At 38.1% G+C, this 27,599-nt stretch overlaps 1 protein-coding gene across 2 annotated transcripts in view; it reads left to right on the top strand.

Annotated features, from left to right (window-relative positions):
- The first annotated feature begins 258 nt into the window (after nt 1-258).
- Nucleotides 259-27,599, top strand: part of LOC133845515 (uncharacterized) — a 35,127-nt gene continuing 7,786 nt past the window's right edge. Inside the window, exons 1-4 of one of the 2 annotated variants that reach the window (XM_062279987.1) lie at nt 259-441; nt 1,156-1,288; nt 15,591-16,152; nt 21,833-23,924. In XM_062279987.1, coding sequence (XP_062135971.1) covers nt 15,653-16,152; nt 21,833-23,924 — 2,592 coding nt within the window. In that variant the 5' untranslated portion in view covers nt 259-441; nt 1,156-1,288; nt 15,591-15,652. The remainder of the gene's footprint in view (nt 442-1,155; nt 1,289-15,590; nt 16,153-21,832; nt 23,925-27,599) is intronic. The other variant, XM_062279988.1, reaches the window with a different exon arrangement.

The following is a 27,599-nucleotide window of genomic DNA, read 5'->3' as shown; positions in this document are numbered from 1 at the left end:
AGATCTTGAAATGCGATTAAATCGTTTTACAAGTGACTGCAGCATGCCAACAAAACCCATTGCATACTTTCAGGCTGCTGCCAAAAGTCAAAATTGCGTGTGATCTAGCTGTGATGGGCAGCACTGGCCAGTGCAAGGCGTCAGCGTTGGTGGCGGCGGCAGCGCCAACAGCTTCGTATCGAGTTAACGGCGCCGCGCATAGCGTGAGCGCTGCTCCAATGGCTCTTTTCTTGCGCTTGTCTTTTGCTTTTGTTCAGTTTCTTTCTGCCAGTCGTTCGCGTCGGTCGATCGGTTGAAGAAGTCGCACAAGCAGGCGCATTTCAAGCGGGGCGAACAAAAATTAACGCAGACGCCTCAATAACGGCAACGACGACAGCATCTGTGCAGCAAAAGCAAGTGCTGCGGCAGACTTCAAGTCCCAACACAGTCGGCGTCTAAAAGGTGCATGGCAATTCCCTCCATACGATATTGTATTGACTAAATAGTGTTGTCAACTACAAGTACGAGTATTTGCGCAAAGAGAAAGAGAGAATAAACAAAATGAAAACACACACACATTAAATATTTAATAAATATTCCCACTGACACAATTTCGCGTTTCGGCTCTGTGCAAAACTGTGAAAAATGTGTGAGTGTGTGGAAAAATGTGGAAAATAAAATGTGCATAAAATTGTTGGCGTGTCTTACACTTTGCGGGCGAAAGAAAAGCAACAACGGACACATAGAGCAGCAGCAGAAAAAAAAAACATGAAACAAAAAAAAAACAGAAGAAGCAAAAGAGCAGCAGCAGAAATTGAAAACAAACAGAAAAGAAATTGCATAAGTTGATTTTGGCGTGCGCTTTGCGCATCTTCATTTTTTTTGTATTTTCTTTTTTTTTTTGCTGCTTTAAGTTTCTGTTGCTGCGGCTTCGGACTATGCAATATTTGGGCCTTTGTTTTGTTTCCAAATACATTCATCAAAATAAAAAACCAAAAAAAAAAAACAAATACCGAATAAAAGCCGAAAACCCGATAAACGACTGACAAACAAACTGAGAAAAAAGTATTTAACAATTTTTTAATCAATTTCTTGTTTGCTCATTTGACTTTTTAACAAGTTTTTACAGTTTTTCTGATCTAAAAACAAAAATCCATATAAATTATTTTCTTTTAGTTAATTAACAATTAGCAATTGGAATTAAAATTGTGCGTGAATGTGCGTGTGTGTTTGTGTGTAAACTTTATGCAACATCGACAACACCTGAACTGAATTACATATCAACGCATTTCATTTCATTGAAAAAAAGGTACGTTTTTTCTCATACAAACAAAACACAAAAAAAATAAATGCAATTAACATAAACTAATTAGTGCACAAATAGGCAAATTAGGCGGGGAATTAAACAGATGCGATAAGCCGGTCAGCAACAATTTGCAATTACCATAAAGCACTGCAGAATTACGCAGCCCTGAGCTGAGCTGAGCTTTAATGTGCTTTTCAATTTGCAGCACAAAGTTTGTCAGCAACAGCGAATGGCCAAAAGTTGAAGTATCAAAAATAATATATGAATATGATTAATGGATGGCATTAATGTTGAAATTGTCAAATTGACTGAGAGAGTTCATTAAACATTTCGGAGGCATAGTTAGTCATTGTTGCTATCGATGACATAATATCCATCCGCACACACATTATTGATGGTATTTATAAAGTTATTAACTAATTGCATTATGCACATAATTTGCCATAATCTGGCAAACAAAACATAAATTCTAAATTCTACACAAAAATTGCCCAAAAACAGAGAACAGAGAATGAGAATGAGATGAGTTCCTTCCCCTTCATATTATTATACTTTATGTAAATTTTGCTGTCAAAGAGTCCATAAATATTGAAAGCTATCTATCAGGTATTGACCATATACGTATGCAGTTTGGTGGCATCTTCCTCGTTTTTATTGTCAGAACTCGAACACGAACACAAACACGAACCCGAGCATTATAAATTTGGGGCTATAAAGATAAAAACACACAGAATGACAGCCATATAACTTGTGCACTTACCCGTTATTCTCTCCACTTGGGGAGCATCACATCAGAATCACATAACATTAGACTTTAGTTGCGTCAAATTAAATGCGAATGGGCGGCGGGGGCGTCGTGAGTGGGTGGGCGTGCCGCAGCTTGAAGACGTACGCGAATGTGAATACTCAACAGCGAAAATATCACAAGCTTAAATTAGATAATTTATCATTTTGTATCTCTCAGCCTCTGCCTCAGCCTCTGCTTCTGCTTCTTCCTCGCACTTACACACATTTATTTAAACATTTGTTTTACATGTGTTTAGCCATCGATAAACAATGTACGATTTCATCGCACAGTGATCAGACGTGCTGTCAACATCTGCTGTGGGCGTTGACCTATAAAAAATAACACAAAACAAAACAAGCAGCTGATGCACTCAACCACAAAATGAAACAACTAAAGCAACCCTCTCATAATTGTTTGATTTCATCAAATAGATAAACATATTTAATGCATGAACTGATTGTGCAACCCTCGCACATGCATATGCCTGATCTCTGCGAAGAGATAACATCTGATCTATGTGCTGTCATCTGTTGTAGACATTGACCGATAAAACAGGCTGAAGTTGCGCAGACACATCAATCACGAAAACATGTAGAGCAGCCCTCGCATACATAAATACACAGTGTATTGTTTGATTAATTTTATGCATTTTAAAATATGGGATACCAGGAATACTATATTATTAATCGCAGTTCGGAAGTCGATAAACTTGTCAAGCAAACCTCCATTAAATAATATTCAATGGGCAATTTGTCGTGGGCGACGATGATCAATCAACAGGTGAAGCAACCCTCGCACTTATGCACACTCTTTTCATTCAGAGACAGAGACAATGCGAGATATCTGCCATGAGATTAAATGCGAATTAATCACAAACGAAGCCCAATACAATAGGGGAAATTATGAAACCACCCTCGTTACATAATTGGCCACATTTTAACGCGAAAATACACATTGCAGATTTACGATTTACCATTTACCACAATTGCTAATTGTGGTTGCAGTGGTTTTCACTTGGCCATTTTTCAATTTTTCAATTTTGACAATTTGCATATGTTTCGATTCGCAGCTACGAATATAAACAAGTAAGAAAGTTATAGTCGAGTGTGCTCGACTGTGTGTTACCCGATACACATTTTGAATAAAAGCAAAGCTGAGTGGTACTAATTTTAAAATATACCGAATAATATACCACAAAAATACTGAATAAAGCCAAAACAGTGAGGTGTTAAAATATACCGAAGAACGTATACAAAAATACTGAATAAAATCAAAACAGTGTGGCATTCATTTTTAAATATACCACAAAAATACTGAATAAAAGCAGATCATCGATATTATTCTTAGAATATAAAATATCACAAAAATACTGAATAAAGCCAAGACAGTGCGCAATTGTTATTAAAATATTTCAAATAGTATACTACAATAATATTAAAATATACCGATTGCCATATTTGGTATATTGATGAAGTACTACATTCAAAATATACCAGATTGTATATCAAAGCAGCTAGAACTCGATTGCTCGCCTCTGCTGTTGACGCTGATCAAGAATATTTATATTCTTTATAGGGTAGGAGCTACCTTCTTCTACCTGTTACAATTATTTCCCACGTGCACAATGTTATAATACCCTTCTCCCTTATGAGTCGCGGGTATAAACATATTATGTTTGTCTATGAACTCTGTTTGTAAACCGCATAATTAAATGTGCATTTTTATAGCATATTTGGCATTCGCTTTAAGTATTTAATTAATTGCGTAATTTGGCAAAGTTTACATGCAAATATATTAAATACTACGAAATATTTAAAGTTGACACTATTCTCGATGGCTGGCTTTGCATTGGCATTGCATTCATTCATTAATTACTCTGACTATTTTTCCAGCATTCGAGTGCCAGCCAGTGAGTGAGTATACGAGTATTCCAGCCGGTTGCTGGTTGCCTCATTAATTTCACATTGACATCGAAAGCGACAATAGCAACACCCACAACAAGTATTCGATTGCGATTTCGCTGTAACTTTTAAGCTCTCTTACTATTTATAGTCAATTGCTAGAGATGCGCCATATGGCGCAATCATTTTTTGTTTTGTTTTTATTTATTTGTATTTGTGTTTTTTTTTCGTTTTTCGCTTTTTTTGTACATTTTTAATGCGATTAATTCGCTCTTTCAATAAGTTTGAAATCTTGAAAAAATTATGCAGCTTTGTTGCGAAATATTTATGAATTGCAGAAAGTTAAGACATTATCTTTTTTTCCTTAATATTCTCAATACACGAGAACAACTCAATGCAGGTTGTCGAAGTCTCGATTGCTTAACAGATCGTTCCAAACACAGTCATTTATTTTTAGTATGTAAATTATAAGCTCTTTATAAATTATAGTCGTGCTTCTTTGGCATTTACCTAAGAATTTTCTACTAATCATTTTTGACACTTTTATAGATATATTGTTTTTACCTGTGAAGAATCGGAAGCAGTTTGCTTCAAGTGTTAAACATTTTCCACTGTCAGAGTATAAATATTTAATAAACTTTTTATAAATTAATTGCAATTTGCAATTTTGGCATTTAACTAAGAAATGTGTACCAATAATTTTTATGATTTTTATTCAATGTTGTTACCTATAAAGAAAGGGTAATTGAAAGCAGTTTGCTACAAGTGATACATATTTCAATAAATTAAAAACTATTTATAAATTATAGTCCCGCTTCTTTAGCAATTTCTAAAGAATTTTGTACCAATGATTTTAAACATTTTTATCTATGAATATATAGATACAATGTTGTTACCTATAACGAAAAGGTAATCGGAAGCAGTTTGCTTTAGATGTTACACATTTCCCACTGCCAGAGTATAAATATTCAATAAATTGAACTAATCAACGACCCTCGCATGCGGCATTAAACATGAGTAGTATGAATAAATATTGGGAGATGGTCAAAACCTAGGAAAGAAATAGAGAGATAGAGACAGAAACAGAAAGAGAAACAGAGACGAGCTCTAGTCTGTTGTCTGGCGGCATTGTTCAGTGTATTGTGACGATATTGGTTATTGAATGTTGTTGGCTTTTATCGGCTCGCTGTTTGAATTGTTGTTTGCATTTGGAGTGTGTGTTGCATGTTGTATTTTGCATTTAAATAATTTTATTTATTATTTCACGGGCTTGTGGCTTTTGAATGGCGCGTTGATTGGCACAGGGACTGTGAATACTGTGCGAATATACAAATGCTACAATTTGTCAGCACGTGATAGGATCACAGATTTGATGTTTGGAGTACGGAGCAAAAAGCCCGCGGAGACTCGACAGAGCTAAATACAATTAATAAAGATTTTTGGTGCTTGGAGCTTTAGGCTCCGCTCTAATAAGTGAAAGGGTCGTCGAACCGGAATTGCCAAAAAATCAAATCAACCACAAAATACCACAAAATAAAAACCACAACAACAAACACATACAAAAATACAAATAAGTAAATGCTTAAATAAAACGAAACAAACTCGGCAAAAGACCCCGGCAACAACAATATATAATATATGAGAAGTAAAGTCGCTGATAAGCACAAAGAATCCAAACACGTTCCAAGACAAACCAAAAATACACAAAGTATTAGATATATATATCTGTATTTTATATATAGATGGAGATGGAGACAATCACATGTTAGAGCCGAACTTAAGCGGAATTCAAATGCAATGCAAAATGTGATCATAAAGTTAATTTCAGACGAGGGCTGTCACAAAAGTACGCCACTGAAAAACTTCTTAATTTATTGCTATTGATTGTAAAGAATTTTCGCATATAAATTGCTTGTGTTTAGCTAATGAATTGGAAGCATAAACCTCGATCAAACAAGTTATCCACTTTGCCTCTAATGACGTTTGATGATACATATTTCGGCTATTTCTTGGCTTCGATTTTCGAGTAACTGGTTGATAAATGGTTGCTTTTATAGCATGTTCTGCCTTTTAGTTTTTATTTCATTTTGCACAGAGAGATCGTGGGGCACTTCTAAACGTGATTTAAATTAAGACATTTATGCAGGAGGCGAGTTATACCTATACTAAAAAATTCTTCGTACTCATCCCGAACAAGAACAGCACAGTAAAAAAAAAACACACATGCGGTAATAAATTAGGAATCGTGTCAAGTGATTAACTAAAAAATTGCTAAATTCAATTTCAATTCTGGAAACGAGTTTATAGCGTTAAACGATAGTCATTAGGCTTTTAAAAGCGTGTCGAAGAGCGGAGATCATAGATCGAAGTTCGCATCGATTTCCAATATACAACAATACAAAATACAATACAATAAGTTGACAAATTAGCATAAGTCAAGTTCAGAGGACCCCGATGACATCAATAAAATTGTTTACTTTCAATTGATTTAAATAGATTTTAATTGTTTGTCGCCGTTTAATCAATTGACAATGGGACAATGGGACATAGACTTGAACCAGAAACCCAATAAACTGCAAGTCTGTGTGTGCAGCTAATTTTCATCATAAAAAAAGCGAGTCCAACGCACAAATTGGCATGAAAAGCTTCGATAATAGCGCTAAATAGATAACAACGGCATTAAACCAGTTTCCAAGTTTCAAGACATTAGCATGTTGACAAGCAAAGACAAAAGCAACGCAGCTTACACGCCAGCAGGTGATTGTGTGTGTGTGTGTGTGTGTGTGTGTGTGTGAATGTGTGTGTAGTATCAACCGACAACACTTAATGAGACTCCACTTGATGCAGCTAACAATGGCATCAAAGCGTTGCATGCAAATGCTGCACTCTTACTCGCATTCATTTCGGATATTGCACAGTTGCAAAAGCGAGTTGAAAGGGGGCTCGACTAACCTGATACCCGTACCACAAATAATGGGATGGGTAATTGCGCTTCATTTTTCTTTTTCTTTTGCTTCATAGCGTTGCTTCTGCAGGTGTTGATTAAATTAATACTTGCAGTCAAAAGAGAATACATAAATATTTAATCTCAACTAACGCTTCTTCGACAGATTTGCATGCATGCATGTACTTCGTGGCGTATACGTAATATGATGTGGTAATTCCCTTTGCTTGCATAATAGTTGTAATTCTTCAATTAACTCTTAAGTAATTGAGCAATTTAAATATTTATAAGAAAAAAAAATAGAATAATTTTATAGCTACAAGTAATTACACTTTGACCTGTTCAAGGCTTTTCATACCCTTTCCTAATGGCAAAGTAACGGTAACACACTTCTGTATCTCTCTCTCTTTCTCTCTCTCTCTCGCTCCGTCTCTCTTTGTCTGTCTAACTGCACTGCAGGCGCCACTCAACACACAATGCATAGCGTAAACAAAACAAAAGTTTCACTAATTGGCAGCCGAATTTGATTGACTTTATCCGATATTGATTAGCTGCATTGACTCCAATTTGGAGTGGCACAATACTCCATACTGAATAGAAATACACAATACAGATGCAGTTATGCATATTGTCTTTATCGTCTATGTATAAGTATACATTATACATATGTATATGGGCTTTGTGTGACCCAAAAACGCGGATGTCCGGCCGGCTTTCGAGTTGGTTGTTGTCTGCTTATTGTTGCTTATTGTTTAATGGCATTACACAATTTTGAATTCAAGTTCAGCAGGCCCGACACAAAGAAAGGCCCAACCAACAAAATGAAAACAATAACAAGCACAAGGCAATAAATTACACCTGTTGCTACTGAATCGCAACTGGCAACTGGCAACTGGCAACTCGGAACTCACAACTCGCAACACTTGTTGCGACTTCAATCTGAGGTCTTTAATCTTGCGGCTACTTTGACTGGGGGGTCTCTCTTTTCTTCTTCTTCTTCTGTCTTCTTTTTTTTTTTGTGGGGGTCTTTGGCTCCAGCTGCGCTTTTGAGTCATGAAATGAACCGAAAATCAAAATCCAAATGTCAAATGTGATGTGCGCTGATGATGTATGTGAATACACTCATGCGATTACGCTTTGAATGTGACTGAATGTGTTTGATTTCATTTCATTTTATTGTGAATGTTTCTTTCTGATGCGTGAGCCTCACATTTTTGGAGCGTCAGTGACGTCGTTGACTTTGGCTACTGATATTGACCTTGGCTGTGAACGATATGAATATGACCGAATGCGTTGTGAATAATTTGGAGTATTTACACAAAAAACACACATACCAAAACGTATCACTTCATTAAATGTGCCTCTTCTTCTACTTCTTGTGTGTTATGTTTACACGATGATTCTTGGCTTTATTATTTTCGTTTTTATGTTATTATTAGTTTCATTGCTTCGCTTTTAATCCACAATGTCAAGTGATATATACAAAAACAAAAACCAAAAACAAGAAAACGAAAAAGGGCGCCTCAATTGCCAAACGCTTCAAGTTCAAATTTCTCAATTTGTTTTCACAAATAGTTTTCCATTTGTTGTGATTATAAATAGCTGAAGAGATGCGTGCTTACCATTAACATGGCAATTTCAATTCCTTTAGCTGCTAACTGATTGATATCTCTTTGATTAGTCTAAAATCTAAGCCATTATGGCTATGTGAATTGGCCCTTAAATCTGGCATATTACATCGCATGATCATTAAATTATGATTTGTTTGGCTGCCTGCCATTAAATTAGTAAATATGCATAAATTAGCCAATAGTTTTTTTTCCCCTCTGTGTGAAGTGAACATAAAACACACACACACACAGAGAAAAAGTAGTCGTGGCTGCCCACAACGACAGCGTGTAAATAAGTTATAAAATTAAACGAGCTTTATTAAGTGCAGGTTATAAATATGGCCAAGAGCCAATAGTTTGAGCCCTGGCCAACAGAGTAGTCAGTCAGTCAGTCAGTCAGTTAGCTAGCAGGCCATCGGGCCAATATGCCAGCGGGCAATAGCCAAACTGGTAGCCAATAAATCGCAACAGCTGCCGTTCGTAGTCGAAGATTATGTAAATGTCTGCGGGCCAACATGGAAAATTATCATAGAAGCTCATTCTCATTCTCTCCGTCTGCCATTTGCACTCCTCCTCCAAGTGGAGGCTTCACTTCACTTCACTTCAGTTCAACAAAAAATACGAATAGAACTGTTTGGCTGATGAAGCCGGAAAATTATGCAAAGCCAGAGTCAAAGCCAAAGCCACAATCACAGAGCGAAAAACCTTGCCCTTGCCTTGATGTGGCAGCAAACAAAACCCTCAGATTCTCTTATTTAAAATATAATTCTTTTATGCTCACATAGTATTATTATAGTATGTTCGTCTGTCATTTTTTGTAATGCCCAGAGAATGGATGCTACCAATTCCGAAATGCCAATTAACCTTGTGGCCATTGCTGCTGTCCATCAATAACGACAAAAAAAAACACACACTCTGAAAGCCAGAAGAAGCATTCGCCTTTAAAAATAGAATGGCCAAGCACATTTAACACATACAGCATATATATTTCTATGAATAGTTTTTTAAGTGTATACTCTGCAGCTGTGATTACTTTTAATTGCACTCGGTTTGTGTGATACTTAATCCAACATTGTAAGCCACAAGGCTTTAAAAATAATATCATAATCTTTGCTTGCAATTCTTTCTCCCTCTCAAAAATGCGACAAATATGAAAAATTGAAACAATTTCTAACGAAATTTTTGCATTAGAATGAAAATTTCATTTATTTTGTGCACAGCATAAAAAACAAACCCGAAATTTATGACGAAAACTTGGGCAAAAGTAAAAGCGAAACGAGTTTCATATTCATAAAATTTTACTATTTTTTGTTGGTGAAATGGTGAAGCGATTGCAGCTTATGCCACGCACACACACACATGTACAAAGATGCAGATTTAGATAGAGATAGAGAGATATGCAGATGAAGAGAGATATACACTTAAACATGGATTTTTTTAGAGTGTTTCTTAAACACTTTTCTAATTTGCAGACCGGATATAAAGCATTATATACTTGCTAGTATAACATACCCTGTTCTCTTATTGCTAGGGTATTCAAATGGTCAAACAGAAAGGACATGCAACTGCATTTAGTGCGGTTTTTTATAGCTGTTGCTGTAGCTTACGAGTATGTGATGTCCAAGTGCCACACTGAAGTGCATGAGGATATGAATGTTGCGCATTCTGCTTCCTCTCTCATTTTGCACTCATGTCGCTGCTGCTGCTGCTGCTGCTGTTTGTTGTATCTTGTTGCAAGCTTAGACGAGTACTTGCCACATGCCACAAGCCTGCCACCAAGTGCCACTTTTGCCCCCTCCCTCTCAGCAGTTTCTTATGCTTTTCGAGTGTTTGTTGTCTGGCCACAAATCGTCGTCTCCTGCTCGTAATTGTCTGTGCTGCTGACTGCCAGAATTTGTGGCATGCTGCACGACAACAACAACAATAACAACAAAAACAAAAAAACGAAAAAATCTTACACCAGTTGTTGCACTTGTACGTGCCACAATTCAGTTAGTTCGAGCTGTGCTTCAGCTTCAGCCACAAGTAGATTAAGAGTTTATTATGGCAACCCACCTACAGGTTGCAAAAGGGAAAATCTTGTAGCAGCATCATCTGGAAAATGGAAAAACGCTTTTCATACGCTTCTCAAAGCCAAAGCTGCAATTAGTTGGGTACAAAAGAAAATACGAGTAGAGAGCAGAGCATGAGCTGTAAATCACATTAAGCCACAGAGCTGTGTTTTTTATTCATCTCATTCACACTCACACACTCACTTTATTCATACACTCAGTAACCCATTCACAGTTTTATATATATGGATACAAATAAGGCATTAGCTGAGTTCAGTCGCATTAATTGCAAAATTCAAAGCTCGCAGTCGCTGCTGCTTACTTTGTCGCAATAATTGCATTGCAAAATGAGTCTCTTTGCGACTTGGCTTGGGCCAACTAATTAAAGGTTTTGCTGCGCACTAATTGCGGCCACTGGGCTCGAGCCCAACCGGAGTGAACACCACCTCAATGACAACGCCGCCAAGTAGCCAAGTAGCCGAGGGGCTGGCGTGTGGGTGCAACGAGCCATAAACTTGCCACCAATTCTCACATCGTCAGTCCAAACCTAACAACAACAACAACAGCAACGAACATGAAAAAGAGGCGTTTGGACATTTAACAGCTGCACTTTTGGGTTAAATTAAAAATAAGTGTTTTTAATATATAATCTGCTCATAAACCTTAGCGTGAGTCATTTGCAACCCAAAACCCCAAAAAGCCCAACCAAAAATAAAAAAAGAGTCTTGCATAATCTGCCGGCTTTTTTTTTAGCTTTTTGCTTATGGATATCTTTGACCTTTTCCGTTGACCGTTGGTTTTGGATTTGTATTGTTGTGTTGTCTGCGGTTGCAGACGCTGTTGCATCTTCGGTAACAACTAAAGTAACTACAGCAACTGCATGTTAGCTTGCCACTTAGCCAAAGAGCTCATTGTCTTTTAGTGAGCCGATGCCGCTTGTTGTGCCCTGTCCATTAAGTGACATGCAACAGTGGCACGAAACCTATTTAAAGCTATAGTAATTAGGTAGTTTTTATTTGTGTTTGTGTTTACATTTAAAACACAATTCCGATATTCTCAATGGAATGAGAATGAGAATCGAAATAGAGTTGTGTATTAATAAAAAGTACAGAATATTGACTTCGCTTTATTCAATAACCCCAACTAACAATATTCTCAAAGAGAAGTGGCAAAGCAGTGTAGGCATATACTTTATTTTAGGGGATTTTCATAATGCTATATCTAGTTGACCTTTAAGATACCGAGGTTCAACAAATTTGTGACTCACCTAAATTCAAATGGAGCATTGCTATTTTGAAGCAAGGTGACTGGATTCATAAACTTTTTCAACTTTAAGACAACACATTTAAGCAGCACCTTGTCCCACTGTGCGTGCCAAAGGGAGGCGTTGCTTTTGTAGTTGTTGCTGCGGTAAAATTTAAGCATTGAATTTGCTCGCGACACCATTTTCGCAATCTGCAGAGTGTGTTATACAGATTTACAGCACAAATTATACAAACATATACATTTATTGTTATTGTTATTATCGTTTTCGTTGTTGCTGTTGCTGTTGCTGTTGGTATTGCTGCGGTACTTTATGCAGATTGCGTCTGCTGTTGTGAATTTTGCTGTTGATCGACAATAAAGTTTGTCGCCCAAGTCTTTTGTTTTAGGCCGCCGCCTGCTGTCTGTCAATTGCCAACTGCCTGCTGCCGTTCGTTCGCTTAATGCCTTTTTCAATATATATCCAATGCATGTCAAATAAAAGTCAAGGTAGTGAAAGAAGACGGCGACGAAGACAAAGAGGCAGGCACTTGGCAACCGCAGCCGCAATCGCTTTTCGAATATCGAATTGATCAATTTGCACGCTTCTTTTCTTATTATGGGGGCAGAGCACAGTGTGACGTCTGTTCGCCACTGTACCGAGTATAGTAGTTGTTGTAGTTGTAGTTGACTTGATGTCTCTGTTTGTCCAGCAATTGAATCATCAAACCAAATATCAAAAGCAGCCGCAGGCGGAGACGCAGATGGAAACGGAGATGGAGATGGAGACGGAGACTCGGCGATATAAATAAAAACCTCACGTCTCGATATGCCATAGTTCTGTGTGTTTGTTTCAAGTGGATGCCAGAGTAATTTGAGTGTTTGCCCATCATAATAAAGATCATCACCAACATCATGATGGAAATAAAACAAAAATCGATTTTCATGACAGCACACATTTTTTTTGCTGCCATAACAACCTAAATATGTCTAAAGATATTTATAAATAAGTATGTACATATTTTTATATTTTATATATATTTTTTTTAATGTAACATTTGCATATTTTTTCTTGCGCACTTTCTTCGGGGTTAAGGAACTGTGCCTATGCTGTGACACGACTGTAAAAGCACAACAGTGCCAACGGCAGTGCCACCACTGTGCCATCATTAAGGGCCAAGCGGGCAAATGAAGATTGATGGGACAGTTCATGTCCAAGTCCATGTCCAACAACGAGTGCAAACAGCTCACATTGAACCATTGACTCACTGCTCCAGTTTTGTGGCAGCTTTTCACGCTGTGTTTTATTTTTTTTCTGTCTTGTTTTTTTTTTGCGGTGGCAACGGAAATCAGCAAAGCGCTTCAAGTTGTTCAAAGCAAGCAAAAATGTCGGCAATTGTTTTGACAAGTTTATTGCATACCCTGCAAAATGTGAAATGGGTATATTATTAATCATAATTTGATTATATTTTATTGATACTGTTGCTTGCTTTAACTAACTTAAATCTAAAATTGATTTGTTTCTTTAGTGAATCAAGCATACTCTTCCACTTCAGCACATTCTTTTAATAGCATTGTTGTCACTTTGACACCTTTATTAATTTCAATTAATCACAATTTGATTAAATTTTACAGTTTGGCTAACCAGCTTTTTTTTCTTTTTCGAATCTATCTCGATGTCTAGCATACTCTGCCACTTTTTTTGTTAACTTTGTTGTATACCCTGCAAAATTAATCACAATTTGATTACATTTCATAATTTGTTTATTGAATCACTTAAACTAGCTATTTATCTTTATCGCAACTGCTTCTTGCCTGCAGGATATCTGGCTGTCTAGCATACTCTTCCACATGGTTTTAATAACTTATTTGCCTACCCTGCAAAATTTATTTATATATTATCACAATTTGATTACATTTAATAGTTTGTTTATTGATTCGATTCAACTAGCTTTTTATCTTTATTGAATCCGTTTTTTGCCTGCAGGATATCTTACTGTCTAGCAAACTCTTCTCATTAAGCACATCTCACCTGTTTTGCTTGCGTCTATTGTTTTTGTTGCTGCTGCTGTCGGTTGTTGCTGTTGTGTTTTTTTTGCCAAAAGCTGTCAACACATTGGAAGAGACAACACGCTGTAACTTTGAGTTGTCACAACTCGAAAGAGAACTGGAAAAACTTTACGAGTTTCCATCATGTGTTGACCATGGCATAAATGTGCATCGTTCGATGATTAATTTACACTTATTATTATTAATATTATCAAGTATTCTCTTAGCTCAGCTGACACAGAAAGCAACCAAATGAGGCACGTTTCGATGACTGGCCACTAATTATAAAGGTACAAGAATGCAGCTTAGCTCAAACTGTGAGGCCTTTGCTTTTGTATATTTTTGGTAATACAACAACAAGTCAGCAACAGCAAAAAACACAAAACTGGTTTCCACCTACAAAGAGTGCGATGCAAGCACGTCTCATCATCAATGGCAGCATTTTCTTTGCTGCCCCTTTTTTTCGCCATCGCCATCGAGTTTCCCAGCCCGCTGACAAATGATGAAGCTGTCAGCGTGCTGTCTGCATTACGTAGCCCCCGCTCTTAGCCACCTTTACCACACTTAACTGTCTATCGCTTAAATACGTTTATAGCCGCTGGCTGTGACAGTGCAGAGAGCGGGAAGAGAGAAGATAGGCTTTTACATAAATCGCCAGGCACTTGTCTAGTGAATTTTCAATTTTCGAATTATGTGCCCAAATGACTGTTGTGTGGAAGAAGAGAGCTTCCAAAAATGTGCATGCTCATCGTGGGTCAGTTATCAGTCGAACAATTTTTGCCAAGAGCGCGCAACAATTTTTGGCCATAAATTATGGCGTTGGCAGGAGGACGACAACGACAACGACGTCGTCAACAACGTGGTTGCTGCCTGCATTATGCAATCTGAACCTTTTCGCTGTTGCTGGATTGCGTTGCAAAGCAACTAATTAATGCAACAGCATGCACAAACACTTTTCACGCTTCCATATAGACAATGTGATATTGCAAAGCGTTGGCACACTTAGCAAAGTTCAGATGCAGTTCGTCAATGGGCGGGTGAATTCATCAGATACGTCAGTCTAATCAGTATTATTTTGCAATCTTCTAGAAATTTTCGACAACTCGAAACGTCAAAATTTGGTTGGACTATCACAAAAAAGTATTACTGAAATAGTGATACATGATGATGATTACTAATTAATTTTTTCCCTTTGATTACTTTTTGTTTTTGGTTAATTTAATCAAGAAAATTGATTCAAGTCTGTACTTGATATTTTTGCATTAATACATTACACTTTATAATATAAATTATTAATTTTTATACCTAAATCGCCACAACTCAATGTTGTACTAAAAAATTTAACCAAATCTTCATACAATTTGGTTTTTATTAACTGTTTTTATACTTAAAGTATAATTTCCATTCAGCAGCAACTTATTACTGATGACTCATTAAAATGTTATGTTATGTTATATGTTTTGTGATCAGCATTACCTGAATGCGCCTAATGATTTGTTTGTTATTGTCTGAACTTAATCAGAATGTTCATCGAAGAGCGCAACTGTTGCACTCATGAATAAATTCATTTATTGCCAACACTTTACCAAAAACTTTGTAACATATGCAAATGAAAGAGACTTAAATTAAAAAATTAAATAAAATATATAAATATGTATGTATGTATATATTTTTTTCTGCTTCCTTATCTCACAAATACCTCTGTGTTATTTTGATTGCAGTTAATCACCAAGACTGAGGCGGGCAAATCGTGAGCTGAATGTGTTTGCGAGGGCGTTGAACCATGCCCATTTGCAAAAGCTCGCCAGCGATGGCGTCGAGCAAGAAGACAGCAACGGACATATCCGCCGATCATGTAACGGAGGCAGCCCAGGTGAAGCGCACCCGCGAGCAGGCTTACTTCAACTCCTACGACTTTGATGCAATCGAGGTGCTGCCCTACGACGAGGATGACGATGAGATGGTGCCGCATAGTCGCAGCAGCAGCGGACGCTATTCGGGTGCCAATGGCAGCCACAACAGCCACAGCAACAGCCACAGCAACAGCAATAGTCACAGCAACAGCAACAGCAATGCGGCTGCAATCACAAAGTTTGCTTACCTGCAACGTTTGGGCGCATTCTTTGGTCATAAATCAGCAACGGATGGAGCAAGTGCCGCATCGCCAGCAACTGGAGAGGAACAGTTGGGGGCTGTGACAACAGCGAATGAAACTGCGGCAGCTGGGCAAAGTAATGACAACTTTTTGTTGCCTCGCGCCATGCTGAAGTATCAATATCAGAGGTGAGTGTTGCACATTCGTTTCGTTGGCTTCGTCAGTTTCGTTTGTTACCTTCGACATCTGTCGCTCGCTTGGACAATTAGCGTCAAATGTGCTGCATAATGGTGCAGCAAGCGAGCAACCAGTTGCGATGACCTTCGCCGTTGGCATTGAATAGGGCACAAACAACAGCAACAACAGCAACAACAACAACGGCAACAAAATAAACACAGACAGACAACCATAAAGTGCCCTTTGCTATGATCGTAACTGCAATTTAATTATGATCGTGTCTTAACTTCAACAACTCTCCCAAAAAAAAGACTCTTCAGCTCAACTTGACTCAACTTAATTCAATCTCCATTCAATTTGTTTTCCTTTGGAGTTCATGCAACGCTGCACGCTGTTTTTTCCATGGCAATTAGCAGGGCATTAGATATGATAGAGATCTTGATCTTTTTTTTTTGGGGCCTGGCTATAAATATAATTGGTCAAACAAAATTGTGTTACAAATTGCGCATACGGCGAGTGTGCCGCATTGTGTTGTCTGTCAATCGGGCACATCAAATGAATGCAACTGCCACATGCCGCATGCCACATGCCACTTGCCAGCGCTTTGGCTGCAGCTGTTCGACTATGTAAATTATGGCAATGCTGCAGTTGCAGTTGCAGTTGAAGTCGCGAGCGAAGTTCAAGTTGCAAGTGGCAAGTTGCCACAAGCAATGCGGTTTTTGGCGCCTGTCGTCAGCCTTCACCTCTTTTCAGCTGCAGCCGCAGCAGAAGCCACTTGACTTGCCAAACACTTGATGCCGGTCAACAGCAACAGCAACAATAACAACAACAACATCGAAAACAACAATGCAACTGCAGCCAGCTGCAACAATTACGTTTATTAATTGAAATTAAAGAAGCCACATATGCGGCTGCATCTCGGCTTCTCTGCTGGAGGTCACAGCCAGTTTTGGTTTGAAATTATTGATGCAAACCAATACATAATAGCCAGCTAGCTATGCATGCACACACATGCACACACATGCAGCGACATGCACAGACATTTGCACAGTCAGAGTGTTTGCCGCAAGTGAAAACCGACACGGCAGCTGAAACATTTACATGTGCGCCATCAAATCGTGCAATTTATTTCAAATGAATATTGACTGGCTGACAAAAATATATTTGCCAGCATTTCATTTAAAGCTCTTTACCCATTTTGGTCACATTCATTCTATTCACTATTCACTATTCACTGCTATTCACTGCTATTCATGGCATTCCACAGATAAGCCCAATTTAAGTGTGGCCTGCTGTCAGGGCAAAAGCCAATTACGCAGATTTTCTGATTACGATTTCGATTTCGATTTTGCTTTATTTTGGAATGCATTCCACAGGCTCTCGCGAATCACGATTCGACATTCAACATTCGCCTTCGCATTCGGAAATCCTTCCACTTTTAATGCCAAGGCAAGGTCAAGGCAATTTAAAGCACAAGTGCCACAACTATTACTGCTACTGTGAATACTGCTAATGATGTGACTCTTCTTCAGCTGCGACTCTTAATGTCAGTGCTCTTGCTTTTGTTATTTGTACACTTTCAACTAATTCTTATTGCTAGTATTATTATTATTATTTCCACTACAGTAATAAGCAATTATGCTGTAACATATGTGACTACTTTTCTCACTCATTTTATTGTGACTACTGTAATTGCTAATACTACTTATGGTAGCATTCTTTTATGAGCATAACTGCAGCTCAAATAATTAATAACTAATGCTGCAACTTTTCCTAGTGCAAGTATTTTAATCACTGTTGCATATTTTTCTTCGCTTTAAACGAATTATCATTACGAATTACTTAGCCTTCACAGCATATAATATTCTGTCAAAAGAAATTCTTCTAGAACAACCTTATTGAATACTATAATATTTATATTGACAAGTCTTTTTATTTATTTTTTTTGTTTAAGAAATATAAATACGTCACAAGTTTTTTATTTTGTATTTTATGGCATATGTTGAATGTTGTGGTCTTTTGATACGCGAAATATAACTTTTAGTATATTTTGGTATATATTCAAATTATTAATTTAGTATATTTTAACGAGAATACCGCTTGCGCACTTCTTGAACAATATTATATATATGTTACTTAAATATACTTTTTATATGAATACGTTACAAGTTTCTTATTTTGTATTTTATGGTATATTTTGAATTTAGTAGTATTTTGATATACGAAATATAGCTTTTAATACATTTTCAAAACATTTCGGTATATAATTGGGTTATGTTAACGATATTATATCACTTGTGCATAATTTTGCATTTATTGGAAATAGATAACAGTTATCTCCTAGTCAATCACACTCGACTGTAGCTTTTTTTACTTGTACAAAATAAAAACCCAATTTTACATTTCTCATTTCAAGAAAAGTTGTATGCAATCAACGAAAAATTAGTAAGACAATTTTACAAAAAAAAAAAAAAAAATTCTATTTCAATTATATTACTGTAACAAATAAAACTTCGACAACTATAAAGTATAACACCTTTTAAATAAGATTTAGTTTTATTACTGCTTCGAATACTACTTCGACTACTGTAAAGTATTTAACCCTTTAAATAAGATTGTTCCTTCAACTATATTTCAATCTCATTCCGCTGCTCATGTTGCTTAGTCATAGTTTGACTTCCACAACACTCGCGCTCGCGCTCGCTCTTGATCTTGATATGTTATTAGTTAGACAACTATAACTACTTCTGGCAACATCGAACACAACTAGAGTGAAACAACTTCTATACGGACATGTTTATTATTGAGTGCAACGCTTCCCTTTCGCAAGGCATTGAGTTGCGACGAGTCGTCGCATGTTAAACACCGAATTTGATTATAGAGAAGGTATTCGGAATCATGTTTAAGAACACTCATGTGTTCGTGTGTGTGTGTGTGTGTGTGAGTGTATTTGTGCTACCAATGTGTCGAGGTGTCGATTCATATCAACTACTTTGTACAATGAGCATGGCGAGAAGGTCGATCGAGCAATGCGAATTTTGTTTTTTATTATTATACTCATTCTCGCACTTGAAGTCCGTGTTTAAGTAGCCAGAGTATCAAAAGGCAGCCCGATGGATGCAGTTACGCGACGGTCAATTTGCCCATTATTACCGCTATTAAATAGTTTCGATCGATCGTAACGTCGCGTCGATAATTTGTATTCAATATTGTTGGCCAAGTCGCAGTCGTAGCTATGCCAGGGCCAATGTCTCGGCTTAGCTATCTATCTAACTGGCTGCCAATAACATATTAAATATTTCTGGCTAAGCATGTGCGAATAATCGCAACAATGTAAATGTGCGATTAGTTTGATTGATTTGCCATGCAGCAGCAGCAACAGCAGTAGAGACTGCCTATTACTTATGCTTATATTTATACTCATATATTCAGACTTTACTCATATTTTTAGTTGCTTATAGTTAACTAGTTAGTGAGAAGGACGTTGGCTAATTTTACATTTTTTTTTATATTTTGTTGCAAAAATAGAAGAAAAAACAAACTAAGTCAAAGCTGTTGTTGGACCAAACTCTAATTTGTTGTGGCACTCGAAGTCAACAATAATTAGCGAACACACACAGTTTCTTAGTAAGTGTGTATGTGTGTGTGTATGGTTTTTTTTTTAGTTTTATTTGCTTCTAGTAACTAAGCTAACGGCCCATGTTCCGACATGCAAACGAGGCTGAACATTTTAATTAACACTGCTCACAAATAAATACACAAATCTATTGCAAAATATTTCATGCTTCAAGCCGCGATGGAACGTTAACCTTGTCGATTACATATTGAGCCCAAAAAAGTGAAGAAAAAACAAAATGAAAATGAAAATGGAAAAAAATCAAAAAAAAATATTCAACAAACCAAACTAAACGCATCGATAAACAAGCTGGTCTTAATAACCATAGCATAGCCCCCACTCTTATACTTCCACAGTGAACCAAGCCCAAAACCCAAGTCCAAGTCCATACCCAAAAAAAAAAAACATTAAACAACAACGAAACTGGTGGCAACTTATCAATTTTGTTGCATTACGCAGCAGAGAGCTGCAACATGGTCGGCTAAGAACGAACACCGTTATTACGCAATTGCCCAATTTGAATTTATAACGTGCCGCAAAGCTTCAATGCCTCAATGTTGCATCTGACCCAATGCCCCAAGTTAGAGACGAAGGCGGACTCCTTTAAATAAAGTCATAACGGCGGCGCCTCTGGTCCCAAATTCATGACAACTTTTCATTCTCCACAGATTGAAATATATTGTAGTACAAGAGCTTGTTCTTATAAATGAATTTTGTAACTCAACTCTACTAAACTCAAGCTTAAATTACGAAAATAACATACAAGCTTAAGTTACATGCAAGAATTGATAAGTTGTTGCCTCTATAAACAGTATTAAAATATTCAATAAAAGAACTCACTAAAAATAAGATGAAATCCTTTTAGAAAACCTTACATCAAAATAATAAGAAAAAATAATATTTTAAATTACATGATTCATCAGTAAAATGAATAACAAAATTTCATTTTTCGAAGTGAATTCTTTTTTTTTTAAATCCTGCAAAATAGTTTTTTTAAATGATTTTCAAGTTTGGCGAACAGAAATTATATATTTGAAATCTAATCCTTTTCCTGAATAATATACAAATTATAAGAATAAGAATTAAGAGTACTCATCAATTTTCCAACTGCTCAAAAATTGAGAAATTTTCGACTTTATCAAACAATATTAAAATATTTTATGAAAACAATAAAAATCCTTTATGTAATTCATATACTCAAAAAAGAGTAATATTTGTAATTAAATGATTCCCCAGTTAAGCTTCTGAAATTACATTTTTCAATTAATTACATTTTATAAATATAATATAACAAACGCTAATAAGTCTTAGTTAAGAGTAGTCTTCAAAATTTTCCAACTCTGATTTAGAATCGCTAAAAGGCCAATAGCTGCCTCCTAACGGTTTTGACTTGTAGCAACTAAAACACACAAGATATTACCAAAAAAAAAAAACGAAAACAAACAAAAAATGAAGAAAAGAAAAACGGAATTGCAACAGTTACTCAAGCTGAAATCCTGTTTAGAACGAGTTTCTTTTTCGGTTCGGAATTGAATTTTGATGTTGCATGGCAAATGTGATTTTTTTTTACTTCTTGGCAGTTTTTTTGATATTTTGGTTTCAATTTCGGTTTCGGTAGTTAAAAACCGAGAAAAAAAAACTCCGTTAAAATGTAAATATTCCATACAAAGTGGAGCTTGAGAATTCCAGACACATTAAAGAGCTATTAAATAAGTTGAGCTGAGCTGAAGATTTATTGAATTGACAGCAACTGCGGCAACTGCAGTTGTTGCAAGCACTGACTCGCTACTCGTATTTGCTGCACTGATTTGTGGCACAAGCGAAAACACAGCTAAAAATAAAAACGTTGTCGTGGAAAAACAACAACAATAACAACAACAACAACTACTACTAACCCACATCAATCGACTCGACGAGCAGCAGAAACCACTTTCATTGCAATGCGGCTAGCTTTAAGTTTCCCTTTCGACCGAGAGTCGCGACGACTCCTCGACAAATTTTTCCATGATATTTTACTTGCACTCTTATTTTTTCTTGCTCATTTTCGTTTCTCTCTCTCTTTCTCTCTATTGCAGTGTTGGCGGTCATGTGGTGACTTCAATGCCATTGACAGCGTCGCTCTCGATGATCCACGCGAATAGCTCGACTGGACTCGAATGCCAGACGGGCACATCTATGGCCAGAGCAAAAGTAGCAGCAAACGAAATGCCAGTGGCATCGGCATCGGCAGCAGCAGCAACCACAACAGCAACAGCGATGGCAACAGCTCAAACGAGAAACAAGAAACGCTCGATTGCATCCAATGCCAGCAGCACACATACCACAGACTCTGGCCTGGGCAACACTAGCAACAACAATAATAACAACAACAGCACTTCGGCAGCAGCAGCAACAACACAAGCAGCAACAACAGCTGCTGCTGCTGCTGCAGCGGCAGCAACATCGGCAACTCGTGCTGGCAGCGGCTCACACTATTCAACGGATAAAAGTGGCTCGTCCGGTTACTATAGCTCCCATGTTTGCTCCACATACTCGCTGGACGAGCACATCTATTGCGAACCGGTCATAGATATCCTAGAAGCGAGCGACAAAATGGTTGCCGCTAAACAGCGACCAGCATTGCAGCTGCCAACGAAAGTGACGACGATTAGTCAGCGTTTGGCAATGCAAGATGCGGCTACCACAGCTGTCCAGTCGCTGGCCACAGCAGACAGCACAACGGGCAATGGAACAATTGCCAACATCAGCCATCAGGAGCAACAGCAGCAACATAAACATCAACAACAGCATCAGCAGCAGCAGCAATTGTTGCCGCATTACAGCGATAAGCTGCGCATTTTGGAAACAAGCATTGAGAATTTGGATCGCCATTTGAAGACCTTTCCCTGCCTCTATGCCCAGCAACACATTGTGTCCTTTATGCAGCAGGATGCCAACAGCAAGGAGCGTACAACATCAGCGGCAGCCACAACTCTGGACATTGGTGAAAAGCTGCGCGCCTACAATCAGTTGCCCACCATCATCGAGGGCTACGATACCCAGCGACAGCAGCAGCAGCAACAACAGTTGGAGCCGATTGATGATTCACTGCTAGACATTGATTTGGATGCCTTTCTGCTGCAGCCAAAGCAGCAACAACAACAACAGCAGCAGCAACAACATCATCAACAACAGCAACAAATGCGCCAGCAACTGTTTGCGGGCATTGATAATCCGAGTTTTCTCAGCGACGAGCAGCTGGAGGAGAACAACTACAAGTGTGCCAAATACATCAACTCCTGCCCGGAGGATGCCTATCGCCTGGACACCGACTCCACGGCGAATGCCTCGTATGCCAAGCGCTACGAGGATCAGCTGCATTTCCAGAACACACGCGAGCTGCTCGAAGATGTGCGCGATAAGATTCGCCTGCTGCAGCCGACGCCCACCACGGACATTCCGCAGGAGCTGGAGGGCATGATACAAACCCTGAAGGACGAACTCGAATCCTATTTGCAGCGCATGAATCAGCACAGTGAACTCGAGCTGCGGCAACTGTGCAGCGGCCTGGGCCGGCAACAACATGTTCTACGACTGCAGAATGCCTTTGAACGGCGTCGCAGCTACGCTGGCGATGTGCAGCTCAATGCCTACGAGTCGGTGCGCGATGGTGTGCTCATCTCGGCGAATGGACGTCCGTTGAGTGTGCGCGAACAAATCATGACCATTCGTTGTGCCAGCGATCCCAATTTCAAAATGAAACGCAAATCGATTAGCGAGGTTTTTCCCGTCGCCGAGTGCTATGTGGAATCTGCGGAACCATCGTGCAGTGTCACGCCCACTCTGACGCAGACTACCACGCCCACTCCGACGACAACTCCTTCGGGCACGCCTTCGCCGCCACTGGAACTGAAGACAACTACGACGATGGTCACGCAAATGCAACGCAATCTCAACTTTCACAAGCCCGTCTTAGCAGCCGAAAGTTCCACATCACGGCTGGGCAACGGCGGCGGCGGCGGTGGCAGCGGCAACGATAAGGTGGACAGCATTGCGGAGTGGCATCGCAAGAAGCCGAGCATCTGGGAGATGTACTACGGCACCAATCGACTGCATCAATCGTTGCTGGGCAAGCAGCGACATGGCAACGAGCTGGTCATAAGCAGCGCTCATCCGACGCTGTCATATGTGAGTAAAAGGGGTGATGGAAAGGGGTTGAGGGAGAGCAAGATTCTAACTGAGCATCTGTAAGCAACTAAGCGTATGCTTAATATTATCTCAGAACATTCTAAGCACTAACTTCAAACAGAGATTATATCTTTTCTTTAAACATTCTATGTATTAATATCAAATGAAGAAGAATTTTTATACATTTTCCTTGTTTTCTATATTTAGTATGGAATTAAGCTAGTCGAATTAAGTGGCGTATGCTTAGTATTGTCTTAGAACATTCTATACGTTAACCAACAGAGATCAGCTCTAATCAGCCTACAGGACGTATACCTAATATTAATATTATATTTTGACAGAGCATGCTTATTACTTCAAACACAACAATTTTATATTTAGTATGCAGTTAAACTATTCAGTGCGTATACTTAATGTGGTCTTAGAACATTCTAACAAAGATCAACTCTATATTCTATGTATGCTAATCAGCTTACAAGGCGTATGCTTAATATCATCCTAAAATATTCGAAATACTATCTTTAAACACAGATCAACATTATACATCTGCTAAGATTGTTATGCAGTTGAGCTAATCAGCCTACATGGCGTATGCTTAATATTTGCTTAGAACATTCTTTTGAAGAACCGCTCTATATCTTATATTCTCTTTATTTTAATTTGGTATGAATGTTTCCTACTTTTCGTATACAGATAAACTATTCAGATTAAGGGGCGTATGATTAATATTCTCGTAGAACATTCTAAATACTTTCTTCAACCAAAGAACAGCTTTATATTTTATAAGTATGTAGTTAAGTTATTAAGCCTACAGGACGAATACTTAATATTGTCTTAGAACATTCTCTCAAAGATAAATTTTCTATGTACTTAGTATGAAGTTAAGTCTAGACACTAACTTCAAACAATGAACAGCTCTAAACATCTTCTATGTTTGCTATGTAATTAAGCTTTTAAGCCTACAAGGCGTATGCTTAATATTGTATTAAATCATTCTAAGTAACTAATTTCAAACAAAGATAATATCTCTAAGTCTTTTAGTTTGCTGTGTTTAGTATGAATCGAAGCTAATATTGTCTTTGAACATTTTAAGCACCAATTTCAAACAAAGAGCTGCTTTGTCTAAGCCAATAAGCCTACAAGGCGTATGCTTAATCTTATATTAGAACATTCAACACTGCCCATTAAATGCTACCTAAGACCAGGTGCCAAAGCTCAAGCTGCAATTATAGCTACTTGATATTTTGCATGCTGGGCATGCAGCTCGTATACGTAATGTGTATGTATGTGTGGCTTATTGTGGTATGGCACATGGAAATGGCAAATTTAATCAATCGTTAGCTGAGTGTAATTGCTGTTTATGCACAATTGACAATTTTGCTAAGCCTCCAGCATAATGAAAAGCAACTGTCCGGCTTACGGAGCGTATACTTAACGAGGCATATGATTAATATCTGCAGCAAGAGTCGAGGTAAAGACAATTAAGCAAATGTTTTGCTGTGGGGGCCAGAGCAAATACAGTGGCAACTTGAGCTTATCAAAAGCAGCTGCTGCTGCTGTTGCTGCTGCATATTCAAAGGCGTTTTATTCATCGAATCGAAGAGCGAATCATTGACTCATTAATTTGCCAATGTAAATGGCATCAATTTTGTGTTGCTGTTGGTTCGTTCGTTCATTGGTTTCATTGGTTCGTGCAACCTTTTATTAATTTCATCCTTGGCCGCAATGTGATCGATTTTGGTAGCAATGTTGCAGCTACTTGTTGGCTGCAGCCGCAACTATCGTGAGTGCCGTTGACACCCGCACAACAACAGCAGCAGAAGCAACGGATGCGTCGACAACGCCATCACCGGACGTCATCAGCATTGACGCCATCATTACTATTATTGTTGTTAAGCATACAAATACTCGCACATACACATACATACAATGGCAGCCAATGCTGATGTTTGTTTTATTATGCAGCAGGCGATTCGAGATATTATCGCTGTCATGGCCAATGTTCAATTTGGTAACAGAGACTCGAGACACGAGTCTCTCGATACGTATTATTGGCATTATGATTAATGATGTGCGTGCCACACAGTGAAGCAGGCTACTGTTTAATGCCATTCTCAAAGGGATCATAATTACATCTAATGACTGTCAACGCGATTGCCAAACCAAGCTCAAGTATCATTCTGCAGTTGCAATTGCAGTTGGAGTTGGAGTTGCAGATAGAAATCTTGACACGTTATGGGTTGGTCCACTTGAAAGTTTTCTTAGTTGCAGCTGCAGCAGAGACACTTATTAAGTACATACGATTTTAACTAGTTGTATTTGCTTAAAGTCACATTTCAATTGTGGCTTGTAAAGCGCAAAACGTTTAATTAAACTCGGCCACGTTTATCTAAGTGTTTGGCAAACAGAACAAAACGAAACGAAACGAAACGAACGAACGTTTGTTCTTCGCCCCATGTTTGACTTCCTTTCCGTTCTGGATTGTGCAATATCCGCTCTACACACGCTCACACACACAAACACACTCGCACACTCGCACACTCACACATCGCATAGAGCAAGTAATCAAGCCAACTTGGTGTGGGCCTTGTTTGGTCTCTCGGCCAATGCATGGAGAATCTCAATGAGTTTTCACTTTCAATGCCAATACACAGAAAGAAGTCGCTTTTGTTGTTTTCTCTATTTGTTGTGTTGACTCAGCTCACAGCACAAAAAACAGCAATTGGCAAACAGTGCGCGACATTAATTTACTCGCCTTATGGTCACGGCTTCAAATACCCTGCAGCTTGGAAGTAGAGAAGGAAAAGTTGAAGTAGAAGAGAAATTTAAATTATCAAGATGATCTGGGATAAACCTGTTAAGATTAGTTCATCTGACTGCAAATGAGTAAATAAATATAAATGCAAGTAAAGAGCGAAATAATGATGTAGAAGAACTGCAGAAAATGTATGTATATCTCTCTATCTATATATCTATCTATGTATATCTAGTCTGCATATATCTATCTATATCTATACCTTCTTCACTTCTGCAACTCTACTTTTTAATTGTTTAACAGCTAAATTACTTTTTTGCTTGATTAAAAACTTTATTAGTAAATGTGATAATTACTAAGGTTCAAGTGTAAAGAGCAGAAGATAAAAGAAGATCACTTAGCGAAAAATAAAACAATTTAAGGAACATAATAAACAATTTGTTAAACTATTATAATAGATTATGCGGGACCTAAAATACATTTTAGAGCTGACACCAATTCTTTCGTTTTTACAACAAATCTTCTACAACTTCCCTCAATAAATCATTATAAATAATGCTTTAGCTACAGGGTATACTCCCATCTAGTTAACTCACTTTTAGGTCCACTCTCTACGATATTTGCTGCTGCATTTACTTATCAATATGTGGGTTGTGAACTTGAGGCTTCCGCGCTTCCATTGTGATCGCATTGTAAGCTGTGTAAGCTTGGCTTTAATGCTGGCTGCAATCAAACAGTTAGTGCAAAAGGCAACAACAACAACAATAATAATGACAACGACAGAGCGACGAGCGAAGCGTCAGCAACTGTACTGGTTAACCTTAAAATTCCGTTAAAAATGCAGCAGCAGCCGCTGGCCTGCAGCATCTTGTGGAACAGGTAGCAGCAGCTACCTGCTTATCTGGCTAGCTGACTGGCTG

The sequence above is a fragment of the Drosophila sulfurigaster genome, chromosome 3, assembly GCF_023558435.1.
Source record: "Drosophila sulfurigaster albostrigata strain 15112-1811.04 chromosome 3, ASM2355843v2, whole genome shotgun sequence".
Classification (NCBI taxonomy): Eukaryota; Metazoa; Arthropoda; class Insecta; order Diptera; family Drosophilidae; genus Drosophila; species Drosophila sulfurigaster.
This window is presented reverse-complemented; position numbering and strand designations above follow the sequence as displayed.